The sequence below is a fragment of the Sinocyclocheilus anshuiensis genome, unplaced genomic scaffold (genome assembly GCF_001515605.1).
Source record: "Sinocyclocheilus anshuiensis isolate Anshui unplaced genomic scaffold, SAMN03320099.WGS_v1.1 scaffold627, whole genome shotgun sequence".
Classification (NCBI taxonomy): domain Eukaryota; kingdom Metazoa; phylum Chordata; class Actinopteri; order Cypriniformes; family Cyprinidae; genus Sinocyclocheilus; species Sinocyclocheilus anshuiensis.
Window position 1 is genome coordinate 3,206,066 of NW_015549703.1, and position 16,242 is coordinate 3,222,307.

Below are 16,242 nucleotides of genomic sequence, written 5' to 3' on the forward strand. Positions count from 1 at the left end.
AAGTGAACTTTACATCATACTTTAAGTATACTACTATGTCCCTATTTAGGTATTCATTTGTATATATTTTGTTATATAAATATCTGAACATACAAAACACCAAAAGAAAGAACAGGGTATCTGCTTGTAAACAAAAAACATTTTATTCTAGCTTCATGCATTCTTTTTTTAAACACTTGAATGTGGTTAAGTTTCATAAATAATAAAAAAAAGAAATAACATTTTGAACAAAACGCTGAAAAAAAGACTATGAATTGGATTCAGAACGATAATCAAAACATAGATAAAGTCGATCAACACCCCAAAGCTTGACAGCTTTTCATTGGTCGACATTTTATTCCATAACGTTACACAGTTTTGATGCTGTTTTATGTCTGATGATCGTGTCAGATTACATGTGGAAGCATCTGTTGTTTCGGTTTCTTTTTCACTTGTGTTTTTTGGAAATTCTGTACAGAAAATGTATACTAGCGCCCCCTACCATAATGACAGATTTTCATTTTGGGGTGAACTAACCCTTTAATATTGGCATGAAAAAATAAATAGACAGACAGACAGATAAGACAGATAAGACAGATAAGACAGATAGACAGATAGACAGATAGACAGATAGATAGATAGATAGATAGATAGATAGATAGACAGATAGACACAAATCTTACTTAATCATGCATGCAATCTGTCCATGTGGGCTGCTTACCCTTTGGCTGGGTGCACAGTCAGACACTTTGGTTTGTCAATCCCATGGATGACTGAGGTTTTTAGAGATCCGTCTAGTCGGGCAACATTGATCTGCGTCTCCTCATTCTCAGAGCTCAGCCAATACATATTCCTCGAAAGCCAATCTACTGCCAGCCCACGGCAGTTTTGAATATCTGCACGTACCAGAGATAGCCATTAGCACAGGAGGTGCACATCACAACAAACCTCATGGGCGACTGCAACACTTCTGCGCACGCTGTAATAAAATATCTTACGTACAAAGGCACATGGTTGGCATGCTGATCAGTTTGAGAAGGTTTAAGAAATACACCATGCTTGATAACAGCACTTAAGAAGAAGCAATCCCCAGAGAACTTCACAAACAAGCTCTCCTATCACATAAGATATTATTTATGTTCTGCCGCACACTCCTTCAACCGTCATTTTTTAATGCATGCCGCCTGTGAACACAGTCTTCTCATAATTGAAAAAAAACTATTTAAGACTGAGTGTCAGCAAAATAAAACAGTATTTCAGCTCAAACCTACAATGTGGCAGCAGAGAGAGAAAAAAAACAACAACTTATTAACAGCACAAAAATGTAATAACTGTCACTTAGGTGTTGTTTATTGAGAAAAATCTTACACCCCACAGAATGTGAAAAAAAGAAACAAGAAAAAACACTTTGACTTGGACTCTCGACTCACCTCCAGAAATGACAGTTTGAAGGCCTGTTCCATTGATAAAGACACGTTTTATTGTTTGAGTCTTAACGTCCGCCCAGTATATCCTTTCCTCAAGAGCGTCATAATCCACAACAGTGACATCATCAATGTCAGGAACCGTCAAAGCAGTCATGACGTTCATATACGGATTATCGATATCCACTCCACGGATCTCAGATCGTCTCACATACAACATGAACTTCTCCACCACAGTGACATCATCGATGTCAGGAACAGTCAAAGCAGTCATGACGTTCATGTACGGATTATCAATATCCACTCCACGGATCTCAGATCGCCTCACATACAACAGGAACTTCTTCAGGGCTGATGCGCGTGCCAAAACAAAACATATATAAGTCAATAATTCATCTAGAAAGCTCAAACTGATCCATACTTCTGTGTGTATGTTTTGTTTGTTGTGTGGGATGTTACAGAGCTGCATACTCACCCACACAAGAGCGGTTGTGGAGGGAAAGCTTCATGAGATGAGGACATGAACAAGACGCCGTGCGGTTGTAATCAATGAGACAAAGGTGGGAGCAAGGGCCTCTTCCATCGTTTCCCTCGCACGGGTTTGAAGCTGAAAAACCCAGGGTGACACGCATTTAAAAAAGGGAAAGAAAACACACCAAGGAGAAAATCAATATCACATACTATGAATTAAGGAGAGCATCTCTTAAAAGAAGTCATGAGCAACAGCTGTGAAACAATGAAACAAAAAACAGTTACTGTACAGTGAAACCAAGAGAATTCGTTTTCTTGATGAGGTGCAAGGAGTGAGAATTCAGATGTCTGGATTTAAAGAGGGCAACATAAAATGGCTGTAAAATAAAAGATTGCAATACCACTAAGAAAACATTCATCTTAACTCCAGGATAAAGGGAAGAGCTGAGGTTGAATGGACAGGGCTGACAGCTCATGTCTTCTGCCCACAGTGATCCTCTTGAAAGCACAGCACATTTAGACCTTCTGTACGACTCTTTGTAGAAGGGCTACTATATTTCAACAGAAGGTAATGTTGAGCAGACAGATAATGGCCTAAACGCCACTGGTGTGAATAGTCAATTAACCATCAAATCTTTCTCAGCTTGCTCTGATGGTAAAGATCTTCCTTGAAAAGACCAACTCAAAAGCTGAGATGAGGATCAGCGAGATTAAGTCTGGTTATGTATATATGTTTATGTTTTTCAAGATTCTTTAATGAAGAGTAAGTTCAAAAGAACAGCATTTATTTGAAATAGAAATCACTTAAAAAACTGTACTGTAAATGTTTTAATGTCACTTTTGATAAATTGAACGTAGCCTTGCTGAAGAAAAGTATTCATTTATTTTAAAACACACACATAAAAAATAAAAAAATAAATCTTACTGACTCAAGCATTTGAACAGTAGTGTACGCATTCTGACATATTTTGTCAGAACATGTCTATTTATATCGTGCTGCCATTTTCTTCTGCCATTACACAAGACTACCGCCTGTTGTCAAGAGGCTTTAACCCTTCCATGAACCCAGAGCAACTACATGCAATTAACTCAACAAGCAGTTGCATCTTGTAAATAATTGATCCAGTGGGAGTTTGAATATAGGCCCATTATTTCTTTGCGATGTCGAACCCATTTCACTTATGTAGCAAGCATATTTTTGCAAGTGAGAATAACAAATAATTTCAAGTGACTAAATTATAGCCTAGAATCCCATAGAATTAATTATGCATTCTGCTGGTCTGCGGGGGGAAAATGGCTGTTTGAATAAATACTGTATAAACAGTGCGAGTGCACTTGACTCATGATAGAAACACTTGATTTGGATGTACTGATTTTTCATAGTCATAAATCAGCCACAGATCTGATAAATCTCCACATCAATCTGACTTTACCTTAACATTACTATACAGTATGTAAAGTGGGTGCGGAGTATAATTTGTATTTTCACTGCTTCAGCTTTGTCTGAATAGGGAAGGATCCACCCCGTCTGCAAACTCCAATAGTAATTTTGAAGTGGTTTGCCTGTCAGCAATGTGCTAGAAAAGTGCTTACAACACTACAGGCCACACAGGCACTAAAAATGGGAGCCCTCCAAACTGTTGTCGATCTCTTGAAACTATACACTCAGTCCTTTTACCACACATAATGCATTTACAACGTGCTGGCTAACAGCTGTAGCCTTAGCCCCATTAGGCTAGTTAGCATAGCTGCTTCTCACTCCCTACGGACACTCTAAGGTCCGCCACTCTTCTGCCAGAACTGCAGGGGCCAAAGAAAAGCACAATTGCCATGGACTGTAAGGGGCCAGAGCCCAGATTTTGGACACCTTTAATAGCCAGACCTTCCCGTGGGCTCTTTAAAATTGGATTAGCCATACTTACTGGCTTTGTTGGCAAAGCAGCACAATTTGTCGACATTTATCGGTGTAAAACAGTCACCCGTCTGCCGGTGCTGTGGCAGGAGACATGAGCTGTTTTGGCAGGACTTCCTATAGTTTTGGGCTGGTTGAAATAATGCAAATCAGATTATTTTGGCTGATGAACACTCGCAGAAGGCTACATTTCTGGACATCTGGACACCTGGCACACTTGGCAATTACAATAACTTCTGTTAACATGTTTACAATTTTTATAAATTAGAGATTAGTAAGAGTAAAAATGGGTCATGTAAGACTTATGTCGTAATTACAGAAAATCTAGTGTTTTTCTTTTGAATACATTCATTTTAATATATTTTAGGAAATCATTCTAATATGCTGATTTGGTGCTCAAGTAACATTTCTTCTTTTCATATAATATACAATTTTTGTGTAAACCATGATACTTTTTTCACTCTTTAAGAAATAGAAATTTTAAAACAAACAAACACAAACAATAATAGTTTAAAAATACATATAAATTAATTTTAAATTATTTAATTTGTCCTTCCTGAAGAAATGTATACATTTCTTGAAAAAAATAAATAAAATAAAAGTTGACTAACCATTTAGTGTACATGTTTTTTTCAGAAAATGTCAATTAATATAGTGTTGTAATTGCAACAACCTCTATTAACATGCTTTACAAATCACAAAATGCATTTTTTTTATAAATTAGAGATGAGTAAAAGTAAAGGAAATGGATCATGTAAGCATTAAATCATAATAAAAAAAAACAACAAATAAAAAACAAACAAAAGTCAAATAATAAAAAAAGAGAATGATAAATAACATTTTTTTTAAATCATAATCTTTGGCTATTAATAAGAAAATGCCAATTTAAGTAAACCGTGTATGTTTTTCCCCCATTTTCCTTTAATGACCACTGTCTGTTTAACAGAAGATAATCTGCTGCCCTTGCTGGCTACAAAGCCCTGTGTGACACTGTACCATGAAACAATTAAAATTAATTTGGGTTGAGGAAATAGCACATCTTGAGTCCACGTCAGGCCTGCTTACGCTCTGCATGACCCCCTTTTTCAATTATTCTGCTGCTCTCAAACAGAGCGTTTGGGCTTCCAGATTGGCGGAAGAAATGAATGATCAGCGGGATTCGGCTCAAATGAATCCTCGCCCCACAGAGCATGCAGGACAATTTCTCTCTGTCTCCCAGACTAAAACCGAACATTGGCGGATCATTTTATTTATTTTTTTTCTCAATAACGTGCAGCTAAGCACATTAGGTCAATGTGAAAACTGCTAAGCTTGCTGTGTGTGGCTTGCATGCTGAATGAGCTCACGGGGTGCAAAAGCTAACAGGAAATGGAAGCGTCAAATAAGAGGTTTAAACATTCTGACAGAGCATTTGGATCATCAGTAAGGGTGAGATTTTCAAGTAAAGATTTTCTCTCCGGATTTCATGCCCAGAAACCTCCAGCAATTATATTCAAGAAAACTGTGATGCTTGTTAAACATACAGTATAATAAACAGAAGTTGTCACTATGGCAACAAGGTTGTGTTAGTCCAGTTAGTTCAGGCAAAACACTCAGCATGATACTTGTGAAAACAACAATGTAATTATTCTTTGATTTTATCATTCTTTTTTTCTGTGACCCTGTTGTCCACAGCACAATGTTTACGTGTTTATTAAATAGACAACTGTATTTACTGAATGAACAAAATAGCTACTTATTTTTGTGTATCTCTCTCTATATAGTATATTGGGACCAATTCTCACTATTAACTAATTGCTTATTAGCTTGCCTATTAATACCATATTTTTCTGTTTATTAGTACTTATAAAGCACATATTCTGCATGACAACATACTACATCCCTATCCTACACAATAACTCAACAACTACCTTACTAACTATTAAAAAGCAGCAAATTAGGCATTTATTGAGGCAAAAGTTGTAGCTAATGGTTTGTTAATATAGAGAATCTGACCTTAAAATGAAGTGTAAATACGTATATGTGTGTACATATGTATATAAAGTGTATATGTGTGTGTGTGTTTATATTTTAATGCTTATATTTATCACAACCAGTTACTCTTTTCCAAATCCTAGTGAACAACCTCAAAGTGTTTTATTTTGATTGTTTTTATTTTAAAAGTATTTGTTTGTTTTAATTCTACATTTTTATGATTTAAATTATTATGATTTAAATAACTTACGAGCCACCACAGTTTGTAAAACCCTGTTTTAAGGCATCACAGACATACTTCCAATGTTAACGTATCCTTGTACTGTATGTATCCTTCACAGAAAAGGCAATTCCACAACACATTGATGGTGAAAAAATAAACCAAAAAATAGTGGACAAAAAAGAAAAACATACATAATAAAAACATTAAATACCATTAAACCAAAAAAAAAATATATATATATAATAATAATAATAATAATAATTTATATATATATATATATAGCTTTGTGTTGTAATATTTATTTAAAAAAATGCAATAATATGTCACAATAGTACCACTTTACTGTATTTATATTGTTGTTATATTGTTATTGTATGCTATATTGTTGATATTAAATCAGTAAAACTAAAGTAATTATGTTTAATTGTTTAGAAATTAACGGCATTTAGATAATTACAGACCCACCTTGAGGTTGTCTGCTAGGATGATATATCTCCAGATCAAATGGCTGGGCACTTGTCTTTTGGATCACAGTTACATTGCGGCCAGTCCATTTATTCGCTCTGGCTAAAGTGTTGGTTCTCCAGTCTGTCCAGTACACACCACCTCCAAAGAGAGACACAGCGAACGGGTGTGACAGGTACTCGTGCCCCCTGAGGATCTCGATGACCCCCGTGCCATCATACAGGGCTGAATATATTGCATCTGAGCTGAAGGGAAACAGTAACATGAGGTGAGAATAGCACTCTATGCCCATATCAACAAGATGTTAAAATGATGACAACTTCCTGAGGGAAATACTGAAGATTCAATAACTTTTTTTTTGGCATAAGTATGGCTACATACTTAAAATATACTTAAAATGCTCATTTCTGAAAAACTGCTTTTGCCATGAAAGTACAGCATAAGAATAAATCTAAGAGAAAGTGATTTAAAATCATAATCTCATTCATTCCTTTTGGTTTAAATGTGTTGAGGCTGTTTAATATAATGTTTGCGAATCAGACCGAACCTAAAAAAAGCCTTGAGCATTTATGCAAAACACCTAGGCTTAAATTCAATGCTTCTTGTTAATTACACCAAAATATAATTCTTCATTTGCATTTTTAATTTCCCTTACCGAGCATCTGTCCACACTATTCTCCTTTCCTGATGGTCTAGCGTGAGTCCATTAGGCCAGGCTCCAATCTCCATGTCTTTATACACAACATGTCTTCCACTTCCACTCATTGACGTTGCCTCAATCCGAGGAAAAGTGGCATCCCAGTCGGTCCAGAAAAGAATGCTACATACAGAAAAAAAAATGGTTATAAACTATTCATCTGACCATACAGCACATCAGTGTAAACATTTCAAGGTAACACTTTAGTATAGGGACCAATTCTCAATATTAACTAGTTGCTTATTAACATGCCTATTATTAACATATTGGCTGTTTATTAGTACTTATAAAGCACATATTCTGCATGACCATATTCTACATCCCTAATACCTGAACTTAACAACTAAAAGTTGTAGTTAATGGTTTGCTGATAGCGAGAATTGGACCTTAAAATAAAATGTGACCCAAAATAATATTCTCCCAAATAAAATTGCAACACACACATCTTAAACACACCTTAAAATATTTATTTTACCATCATTTTCAGTATTTACTCATGACTAACTATTAAGACAGATCTCTATAGCTGATTTGAAACAATATGTATTGTGACAAGCACTATGCAAATAAACATGACTTGACTTGGGAAGTATAGCGCAGGGAGCTGCTCGGAAAATATAGTTACCTGCTTGAATAGAATTAATTTACAGTGAGCGGTGCCAGTGGTTACAAAACTAAGAGCGGGCACAAACCTGTGAAACTGCTGCATTGGAGCAATATAGTAGTGAAGTGTGTGTGTATGAGAGCTGTGTGTGCAGGGCTGCATCCTATGCTGCCATAGAGAACAGTGTCGCGTTACATCATGAAAAAGCTTTAAAAATCTAAATGTAAGATTAATTTCAAACTATTATCTTTATATGCACACTGTAAAGTTAAATGAAAACTGTCTGCCAGTTTTCATTTAACTGATGTCACAGTTCGCTGGGGTGGCATGAAAACAAAGGGCACATTCTAATGTGGGTATTACAGGGATTATAAAAATGCTAAATACTTGCATCAAGCTCATATGCTAATGAAATATGTGATCATGTTCCTCCATCCGGTATCAAAAACAATTAAATTGTCAGCCAAACGTTTGAGGTGCATGGTAGGTAGGTAAGCATACAAAAAGGCTTCACATGAATTTTGCTTCAAGGATGTAGCCTTCTCCTTTTCAGAAGGCCAATTAATTGGCCAGTGGCATACAGTTATTAAACCAGGCTTTCAATGAATAAAAGAGTTGCTAATTACAAAGACGACTAATCCCTTCAGAACTACAATACATTTTCAACACGCCTCTCTATGACACAGCTGTATGGGGCATAGTAACTATGTAATGAATTTGGTGCTTTTTAATATGTGCCACACCGCTGAGTGTGAAATCAGTCTTTGAATATTTTCCCTAATTGTTCTTTTCAGCTTTCAGTGAAATAATTTACAGTATGTCATCCAACTGAGCACCAATATGAGCTCTAGTTGGACTGCAGAGATACCATATTTCTCCTCTATGGGTTGCTCACGGGTTTGGCAAAAATGTTTCAGATGCATAAAACAGGCAAACAAGCAACAACTAGGGCTACAACAACATATTAACAAAAAAGGACTGATAACAAATATAATTTAATTATGTTTTTTTTTTGTGCCTGTGTGCTGTCGTTTGGTAAACTGCCATCATAAGCATCACTGTACTATAATGAAAAATACTTTTGGGGGAAAAAACAAATGCTATATTTATACAATTTTTATGAGCTTTCTGATTTTTCCATTACATTTTTTCCTATTCATTTCTTATGTCATAAATTTTAGACAGCGAAGGTACCAAGTGTTACTTTTTGTTCCTCGACTCTTTAACATTTCTGAATTATGTCCAATGTTTTTTTGTTTTTTTTGTGCGTTCACATAGCTAATGCAATAAAGACACCAAGGGTCAGGTTTATTAAACAGGGCAAATTAGCGTTAGAAGTGTAACATTTTTCAGTCAAAAGTGACCGATGAGGCCCAGAGGGTTAATAAATGATTACAATTAATGTAAAAAAAAATCTAAATCTAAGAAATAACTGGCATATTAATCATCAGAACATAAAAAATAGGTTATACTTGTACATTTTATTTTTATAGCCTTCAGTGGAAATATGTGGAATTAAATGTTCAATAAATCTGGAATTAAGGAATTAAAATAAATGTATTTAATGTATTAAAACAATGTCTGCAAAAAAGCCTATTTTTTGTGCATTTACAATGTCGGTGAGCATTATTCATGCTGCTGGGATCATTGTGTGACTTTTCTGAGCTCATGCTGTCATATTTGAGACTTTCTTTTCCTAGCATGCCTCCGTAAGAAATGTAGAGCTGAGCAAGAGAAGAGCACAGCTGAGAGTAAGGCGACAAAAAAGGAAACAGAACACAACAAATAAACAGCAATATGCAGCGCGTTATTCTAGAACTATCATTAGTAATATATGACAAACAAGTCCCCTGAAATATGATTGCTCTGTTATGTACCCAAGATAGTCTCTATAAGGACAAATTACGGTAAAAAAGAAATAAAACTTGTTTTTTCACTGTTTGCTTTTGCTGTTGTGAACATTGCTGAAGGGAATGTGAAAAAGAAAAGCAGACTAAGAGGAAAGAAAATTAGGCTGTGGTAAATTTTTGTATGAGACTAATACACACCCCTGTCCTGGGTCTACAGCCAGCGCTCGTGGGTGCTCCATGCCACCGGCAATCAAAGTCGTTCTCATTTCCCCATTCAGCTTGGCCACCTCAATCTGATCCAAGTTGCTGTCTATCCAGTAAAGGTTTCCTGCAATCCAATCCACTGCGAGTCCCTCTGGGGTGGCCAAACCATGCTGAATCACAACCTCGACCCCGGTCACACCTACAAAACAAACCACTCGCGCTAGATCATAGGGTGGACGGGGTTTCCAATTCAGCACAGCAAAGCATTCTGGTCGTTTTGAACTTCCTTTTGAAGTGTTGAGCTCTTCAAAATGCTACTCCTTGCTGAAAAGACCAGCTTGAACCAGAATGCATTTTTATGCTGTTAGTCATGTTGTTCACCAGCAAATGATGCAACTATTCTTATGATTCAATGAATCTATACTTATGAATCTATACTTATGAATCTACTATCTTATGAATCTATACTTCTGATTAAATTGGACAAAGCAGGCTTGCTAGTTAAGCTAGTTGAAGGGAAAATTCAAATAAAAAACTAAAACTATTTCTAAAATTATATATATAAAATGTTTTCAGCAACTGATATAAAGCTGAAATAAAATATACATATTAAATGAAATAAAGTTAGAGTAAAAACTAAATCGTGAAAATTAAGATAAATTACTAGAAATTTATTTTTAAAACAAAATAAATAAAAATAAATAAAATGACAAAATCACAAATTACTAAAATTTAAACTAAAATTCAATTGAAAACTAAATATAAAGGCTAATTCAAATTATTACTAAATACTATAATAGTATATAGTATATCAATAATACTAAAATAACACTGGCTCCAAGCCTGTATCACTTTTTCTCTTCTGTGGAAAACAAAATAAGGTATTTAGAAAAATGTCTCAGTGTCTTTTCTGTCCATACAATAAAAGTCAACCATTCTTCTAAAAAAATATTTTGGGCTGAACTATCCCTTTAAGAAGCCTGGTATGGACAGCAGAATATCAACAGCAGGCGATCAGCATCCAAACACAACATTTGCTGGTCTTTTCGACAGGGTTTCTGAAAATAACTCTGGAGAAGAAAACACTGGTATTAAAGGAAAGGAAGTTTTCCCTCAGCAGTAAACAAGATTTTTTTTCAGCTATCTATAATCCAGCTGTTTGCAATTATTCTCAGCTGTGGAGGGCTTTATGAAATGCTAACAAAAGGAGAGAGCAATAGCTGCACTGGGGGCCTGTTCCTCTGAGAGAAAGATTTAGATGTGTGCTTAATGCAGCTTCAAAATAGTCTTCAAAACAAAACAAGGGTGTTCATCAGCTCCTTCAGAGCTTTTCTGCGTCATTCAACGAGCCACTGTGCATTACGTATTGCATTACTGTTCAGGGGACGTGACCTGCGTACCAGGAATGGGGAAACAGAATATCTTTTCAAACTAAAGCTTAGGTTAAACAAAGGGCGAGTGGGAATGGGACATCAAATTGGGTGTTCATTACCTCCTGTCTCTGAGAGCTTTCCCCAATAGATCTTATCCTCCACCACGTCGGTCCAGTAAAGCAAACTGCGGTTGAAGTGGAAGTCGAGAGCGATGGTGTTCCGCAGGCCGGGAACGAGTAGGCTGTAGTCACGTTTATGAAGGTCGATTCGTCTGATCTCATGCCGGATAGAGAAGATAACAAAAGCCTCAAAGGGATCTTGGAGAAGAAACAAATTGATTATTAGCACCCCACACCTGTGCATTAGAGGTTACAAGAGCATCGTGCTGTGTGTTGAGGCGTCCGCCATGCACATTTTGTTCTGTACATAACCCCTAATTAGTCTTTTAGCTGATGTTTTTTATGAAAAAGATTTACAGGTAATCTAATCTTGAAACCTGCGGATAATAGTAGAAGACACTTGAGTCGTCTTTAAAGAGAAAGAAAAAAAAACAACCCCTATTAATTAGGTCAAAATACAAGTTCACAAGTTCTATTCAAGTCATCCAGGCATATATAAAATGTTAAAAAGAAACGATATAATTAAGAATTATATATATATATAATATATATCATATATATATATATACACACACACACACACACAAATAATTTGCCAGTCCAGCTCTATATCTACTATGCAACATTATCCTAGAAAAAATATTTTTTATAGCTACTGGATAAAGCCTGTTGAGAGCTATAAATGTGGCTGTCTGCTATAACAAGAACTTACTCTCAAGAGCTATATACGTCACAAAATCCATAAAATACCACACAGATGCTTGTTGTCATATTCTGAATAATGACCCAAATTCAGATTCCCTGAGACAATTTAAAAGCATTTGGCAGGCATGCTGCTGTAAAGACATTAGCTTCTCAATGGGAAGCTCCTGTTTGCACATCCCGCTGTCATTGTATTACTGTTGCTCTTATTGTTGTGTACTGTGGACAGATCCACTATGGATGGACAGGAATGCACAGTGAAGTTATTTCACTGAGAATCATAAACTAGTTTAGAAAAATAATGCTACTTTCCAGTCAAATTTTGGTCAGTCAAAGTTCAGTCTGTTCCCCCACACAACACTATCGTCATAACTGTTTATGATATTTTATGGTGCTTTTTTCGTAATTCCTGGACACATACTGTATGAACTGCTGTTGCATTGGAAGACCTGTACTTTTTTTTTCCTTAAATTGTTTTATATTATTTATTTATTTATTTATGTATGTATTTATTTATTATTATTTTAATAGTTTTTTTATTAGGGCTGTCAAATCGATTAATATATAATCTATATAATCTATATTCATTCATATATATATATATATACATACTGTAAATATATATATATATATGATGCGATCTGGGAAAACCCGTCGAATGTCACGCTGGGACGTCTTCAGGAAATTCAAAAAATAGGTCGAATGTCAATTATTTGTCAAAATTAGGGTTTCATTCAATTATTATTCTATAACATCTTGTCTATCATCTCTGAAAATATCTTCGCAAAATTCATTTGTTTAGTGCCGAAAAATAGCGATTTATTGCAGCTAGCAGAAAAGACTGTGTCTGTCTCTCATGTTAAGAACACGCTGCGGAGGTGCTTTCTCTTAACACCACAGAAACAGTTAACCTATCAAAATAAACTACATAACATATATAATACAGGTGTATCAATGCACATTTCCCGCCAGTCCTGTGTAAACTACGGCACGCAAAGTTTTTTTTAATTTATTTATTTTTTAATATCATGAGATGGCGGAGCGCAAGAAAACAACGCAGTCTGAATCTGCTCACTTCGACGATCTTGCTCGTCTCAGTCTGCTCAATCTTGGTGATGTCAGTGCCCTAAAAGATGTTATAATGGACTATTTCACACCCAGAGATGAAGGATCAGATGATGAAGTTACTAAAGAGGAGGAGTCTGATGACAGTCTGTTATATGCACAGGTGCGCTGCGCTCGCTTTTCTAAATGTAAACTACAAGGTACACTATTCGTGCTATCTAAACATACAAGGGGTGATCAAAAGTTCAGAGACTATGCCCATCAAATATGAAATACTGTTATATTTATATTGCTTTATTTTTATATATAAGATATATGTTAGAAGAGTTTAACCAGGCCGCCAAAGCGAGGCAATTCTAAGAGAAATATATATTTTTAAAGTTTGAGGAATTTAAATACCTGTGCTGTGGCAGCTCTCTCCATCTGGATCAAGTCTCCAGCCAGGATAACAGGAGCACTTGACAGTGGTCTTATGCTGTTCGCATATCTGACTGCATTTCAGGTGAGCAGAGCAGTAGTCCACTGTCTCGCATGTTCGGTTGTCAGAGCCAAGATGGAGTCCAGTGGGACATGAACACACCACCCCTTTGCTGGGGATCACTGCACACTGGTGACTGCAGCCCCCATTACCTTGCAAACATTTCTCTGGAACAGACAAGAACAGCATGAGTGAGGACAAAAACAGAATTAATTTGAAAGGCTGGTGATATGAAGCCATGTTTGCAGGCATATGAGATTCAAGGTGCGAACTGAAACAGAAAAGCCACAGATGAACAAAGACCAACGGTATGGTTTGAACATTTGCACAAGGCTAGAAGCTTATCGCTCTTTGCCTCAAAAGTTATGGTGTGTCTTTCTCAACTAGGCCATTATTTTGACCTAATCAACATCACCAGCCAAGTGTGTCACAATAATAAAGAATTGCTTTATTCATGAGGAAGATTCAATGAGAAACCACAGGTCTGAATTATGACCGACTTTAGCCACTGCGCAGGCCAAAGAAACTCATTCAAGGTGGAAAATGGCTTTTTCTTAAGTTTAAAACTGGGTCTCCGATACATCATCTCTTTTCAAAACGGATCAGACAAACTCCGGTACTCTTAGACTCTCATCTCTAATGGATAAGCTTTTTCCTTTCATCGAAGCACCTGGTCCTTTTTACGGGAGAAAGACAAAGGGGAGGAAACTCACAGCTTGCAAGGTCTTTTTGCCTCTACTGATTATGATGATCCCCTCTGCGGCCGCAAGAGAGAATTGAATTTTCTTCACAGGGGGCCCTGAAGTCTGTATGGAGTTGAAGAATAGCTGCTTCCCAAAGATCACAAATGGCATTGAGTCCTGCTGTGCTGGTCCCAGTCAGTCAGTCACCTCAAGGTCCATTTGCACAATCTAATTAGCAATAAGAGGCCCAAGCCAAACGCAGGTCTAGTCAGACAGATAATACACCTCGTCCTCAGAACATGAGCGGTGGTCTCCCATGGGCGGCTGCTGGCAATGCACTGAAAGTCACTGAAATGTTTGTCTAGTTGCATTCTGAGAGAATTATACATCGGTGACTCTCAGGAGACACTTTCCCAAGTGAGGGCTTCAGAGGCAAACAGATCCCCATGTTTAGCTCTCATTCAGACAGGCTTCGTGTTTTCCTTGTGCTGGTAGCTTACAGAGCATGTGCTGGCTTTCCATTACACTCGCTCAAGGACACAACTCAAAGAGATTCAAGTAGCCCTGAGGGACATGCCGTGTGGGCATAAACACAGTATTATCAAAATATTTTCACCCATGGAGAGGTAAACACAGTGCATATTGATTTGCTCAAGTGTATGAGTCCGAATCTATACAGCTCAGACATTTTATTCGCATTGGTTAGTTAGCGTTTTTCATGGTTTGGCTCCCTGTGTATTGATAGAACTACTCCGCATGACTACTTCTCATTCAACCCATCCAGCATTTCTTGCAGAACTGACCAGACTTCACGTAATAGCACAGCGGATTTCAATTAGCATTACACACAAGGTGTAGTGAATAAGGCTGTGAATGCGACTGTGAATGCAAGCATTATGAACCCAGTGATAAACTTTGCACACTTGCAACACTGCGACACTTGCATTGATTAAAGACCAAATGAATTCAAAAATCTAAGTTCCCCTTCAAGAACTCGAGCTGCGTCGAAACGCTACGGGAACGCCTCCAGCGTGACCACGCTCTGAATCATGTGTAATCAGTCCAATGGATGGGCGAGACGTCACGGGCGGGGTGACGTAGCGACCAGGAAGTATAAAAGCACGTGCGGTGAAACCGGCGTCAGCTTTCTGTCATTCAGCAAGCGCTCTGTGTGTGTCAGTCTTATTTGGTGTTGTCTGTCCATTATCATTCTTTATTTTACCAATACGAGTGTAGGCAAACATACGGCGAGAGCTGGCAGTATATTAGGCTGTGTGTTCTTCCCTGCCCACGCTACATTTCGGGTGGGGATACACACAGTTTGTGTGTTGTCTGCTAAAAGTGGGAGCAAAACACGCAGAGTCCGCTGACTGCCCGCATTGAGAGCGTTTGTCACTGCGTATGCTTGCTCTCCGAGGGCTCTCTTTGAGGAGGGAGTCTTCACCGGCGTTTCTCGCGGCGCCGGCCCCGCTTTCGCCGAGGCGGAGCGGCGGCTGTGCTCGTGGGTTTCGCATATGGATCCAGTGGAGGGAATGTAGACGGGCGAGTCCCTATCTTCTTCCTTAACCACCAGATCCAGCGCCCGCTCTCGGAGTTCGGAAGCCCGCGCTGCGGTTCTTTCCCCCCGGTGAGAGGGCTCGACGCTCCGCCTGTCCTCCTCCGAGGAGGTTGATGAGGGCGTCGATGAGATCGCCAGTTGCACAAACACCATTTACAAAAGAAAAAAGAACAAGCATATTATGCTTAATATTATGAGCAGCTTTACTGTGGAGCGGAGCTGTTTTACAGTCGCACAAGCAATATGTCAATACTATTATAAAAAAGGAAAGGACTCGCACAGTCAGCTCTCGGAAATAAGGGGCTGATTGTGCTTCTCCCCATTGAACGCTCTGCTCCCACCAGGCACGCTCCGAGGAGTGTGTCCGTGCTTGCGAGCTCGCGGTTCGAGCTCGCTGCTGTGGCTATTTTTCTCCGAGGAGATTGATATTGTTTGTGTGACCAAGTGGCTCGCGCGCTGCC

At 37.7% G+C, this 16,242-nt stretch overlaps 1 protein-coding gene across 1 annotated transcript in view; it reads right to left on the reverse strand.

Annotated features, from left to right (window-relative positions):
* LOC107660661 (low-density lipoprotein receptor-related protein 1B-like) overlaps positions 1-16,242 on the reverse strand; it is a 249,544-nt gene that overhangs the window by 103,607 nt on the left and 129,695 nt on the right. Inside the window, exons 24-31 of the mRNA XM_016450048.1 lie at positions 13,462-13,707; positions 11,296-11,493; positions 9,798-10,002; positions 7,104-7,268; positions 6,449-6,693; positions 1,879-2,010; positions 1,410-1,754; positions 701-875 (exon numbers count right to left, since the gene is read on the reverse strand). Coding sequence (XP_016305534.1) covers positions 701-875; positions 1,410-1,754; positions 1,879-2,010; positions 6,449-6,693; positions 7,104-7,268; positions 9,798-10,002; positions 11,296-11,493; positions 13,462-13,707 — 1,711 coding nt within the window. The remainder of the gene's footprint in view (positions 1-700; positions 876-1,409; positions 1,755-1,878; positions 2,011-6,448; positions 6,694-7,103; positions 7,269-9,797; positions 10,003-11,295; positions 11,494-13,461; positions 13,708-16,242) is intronic.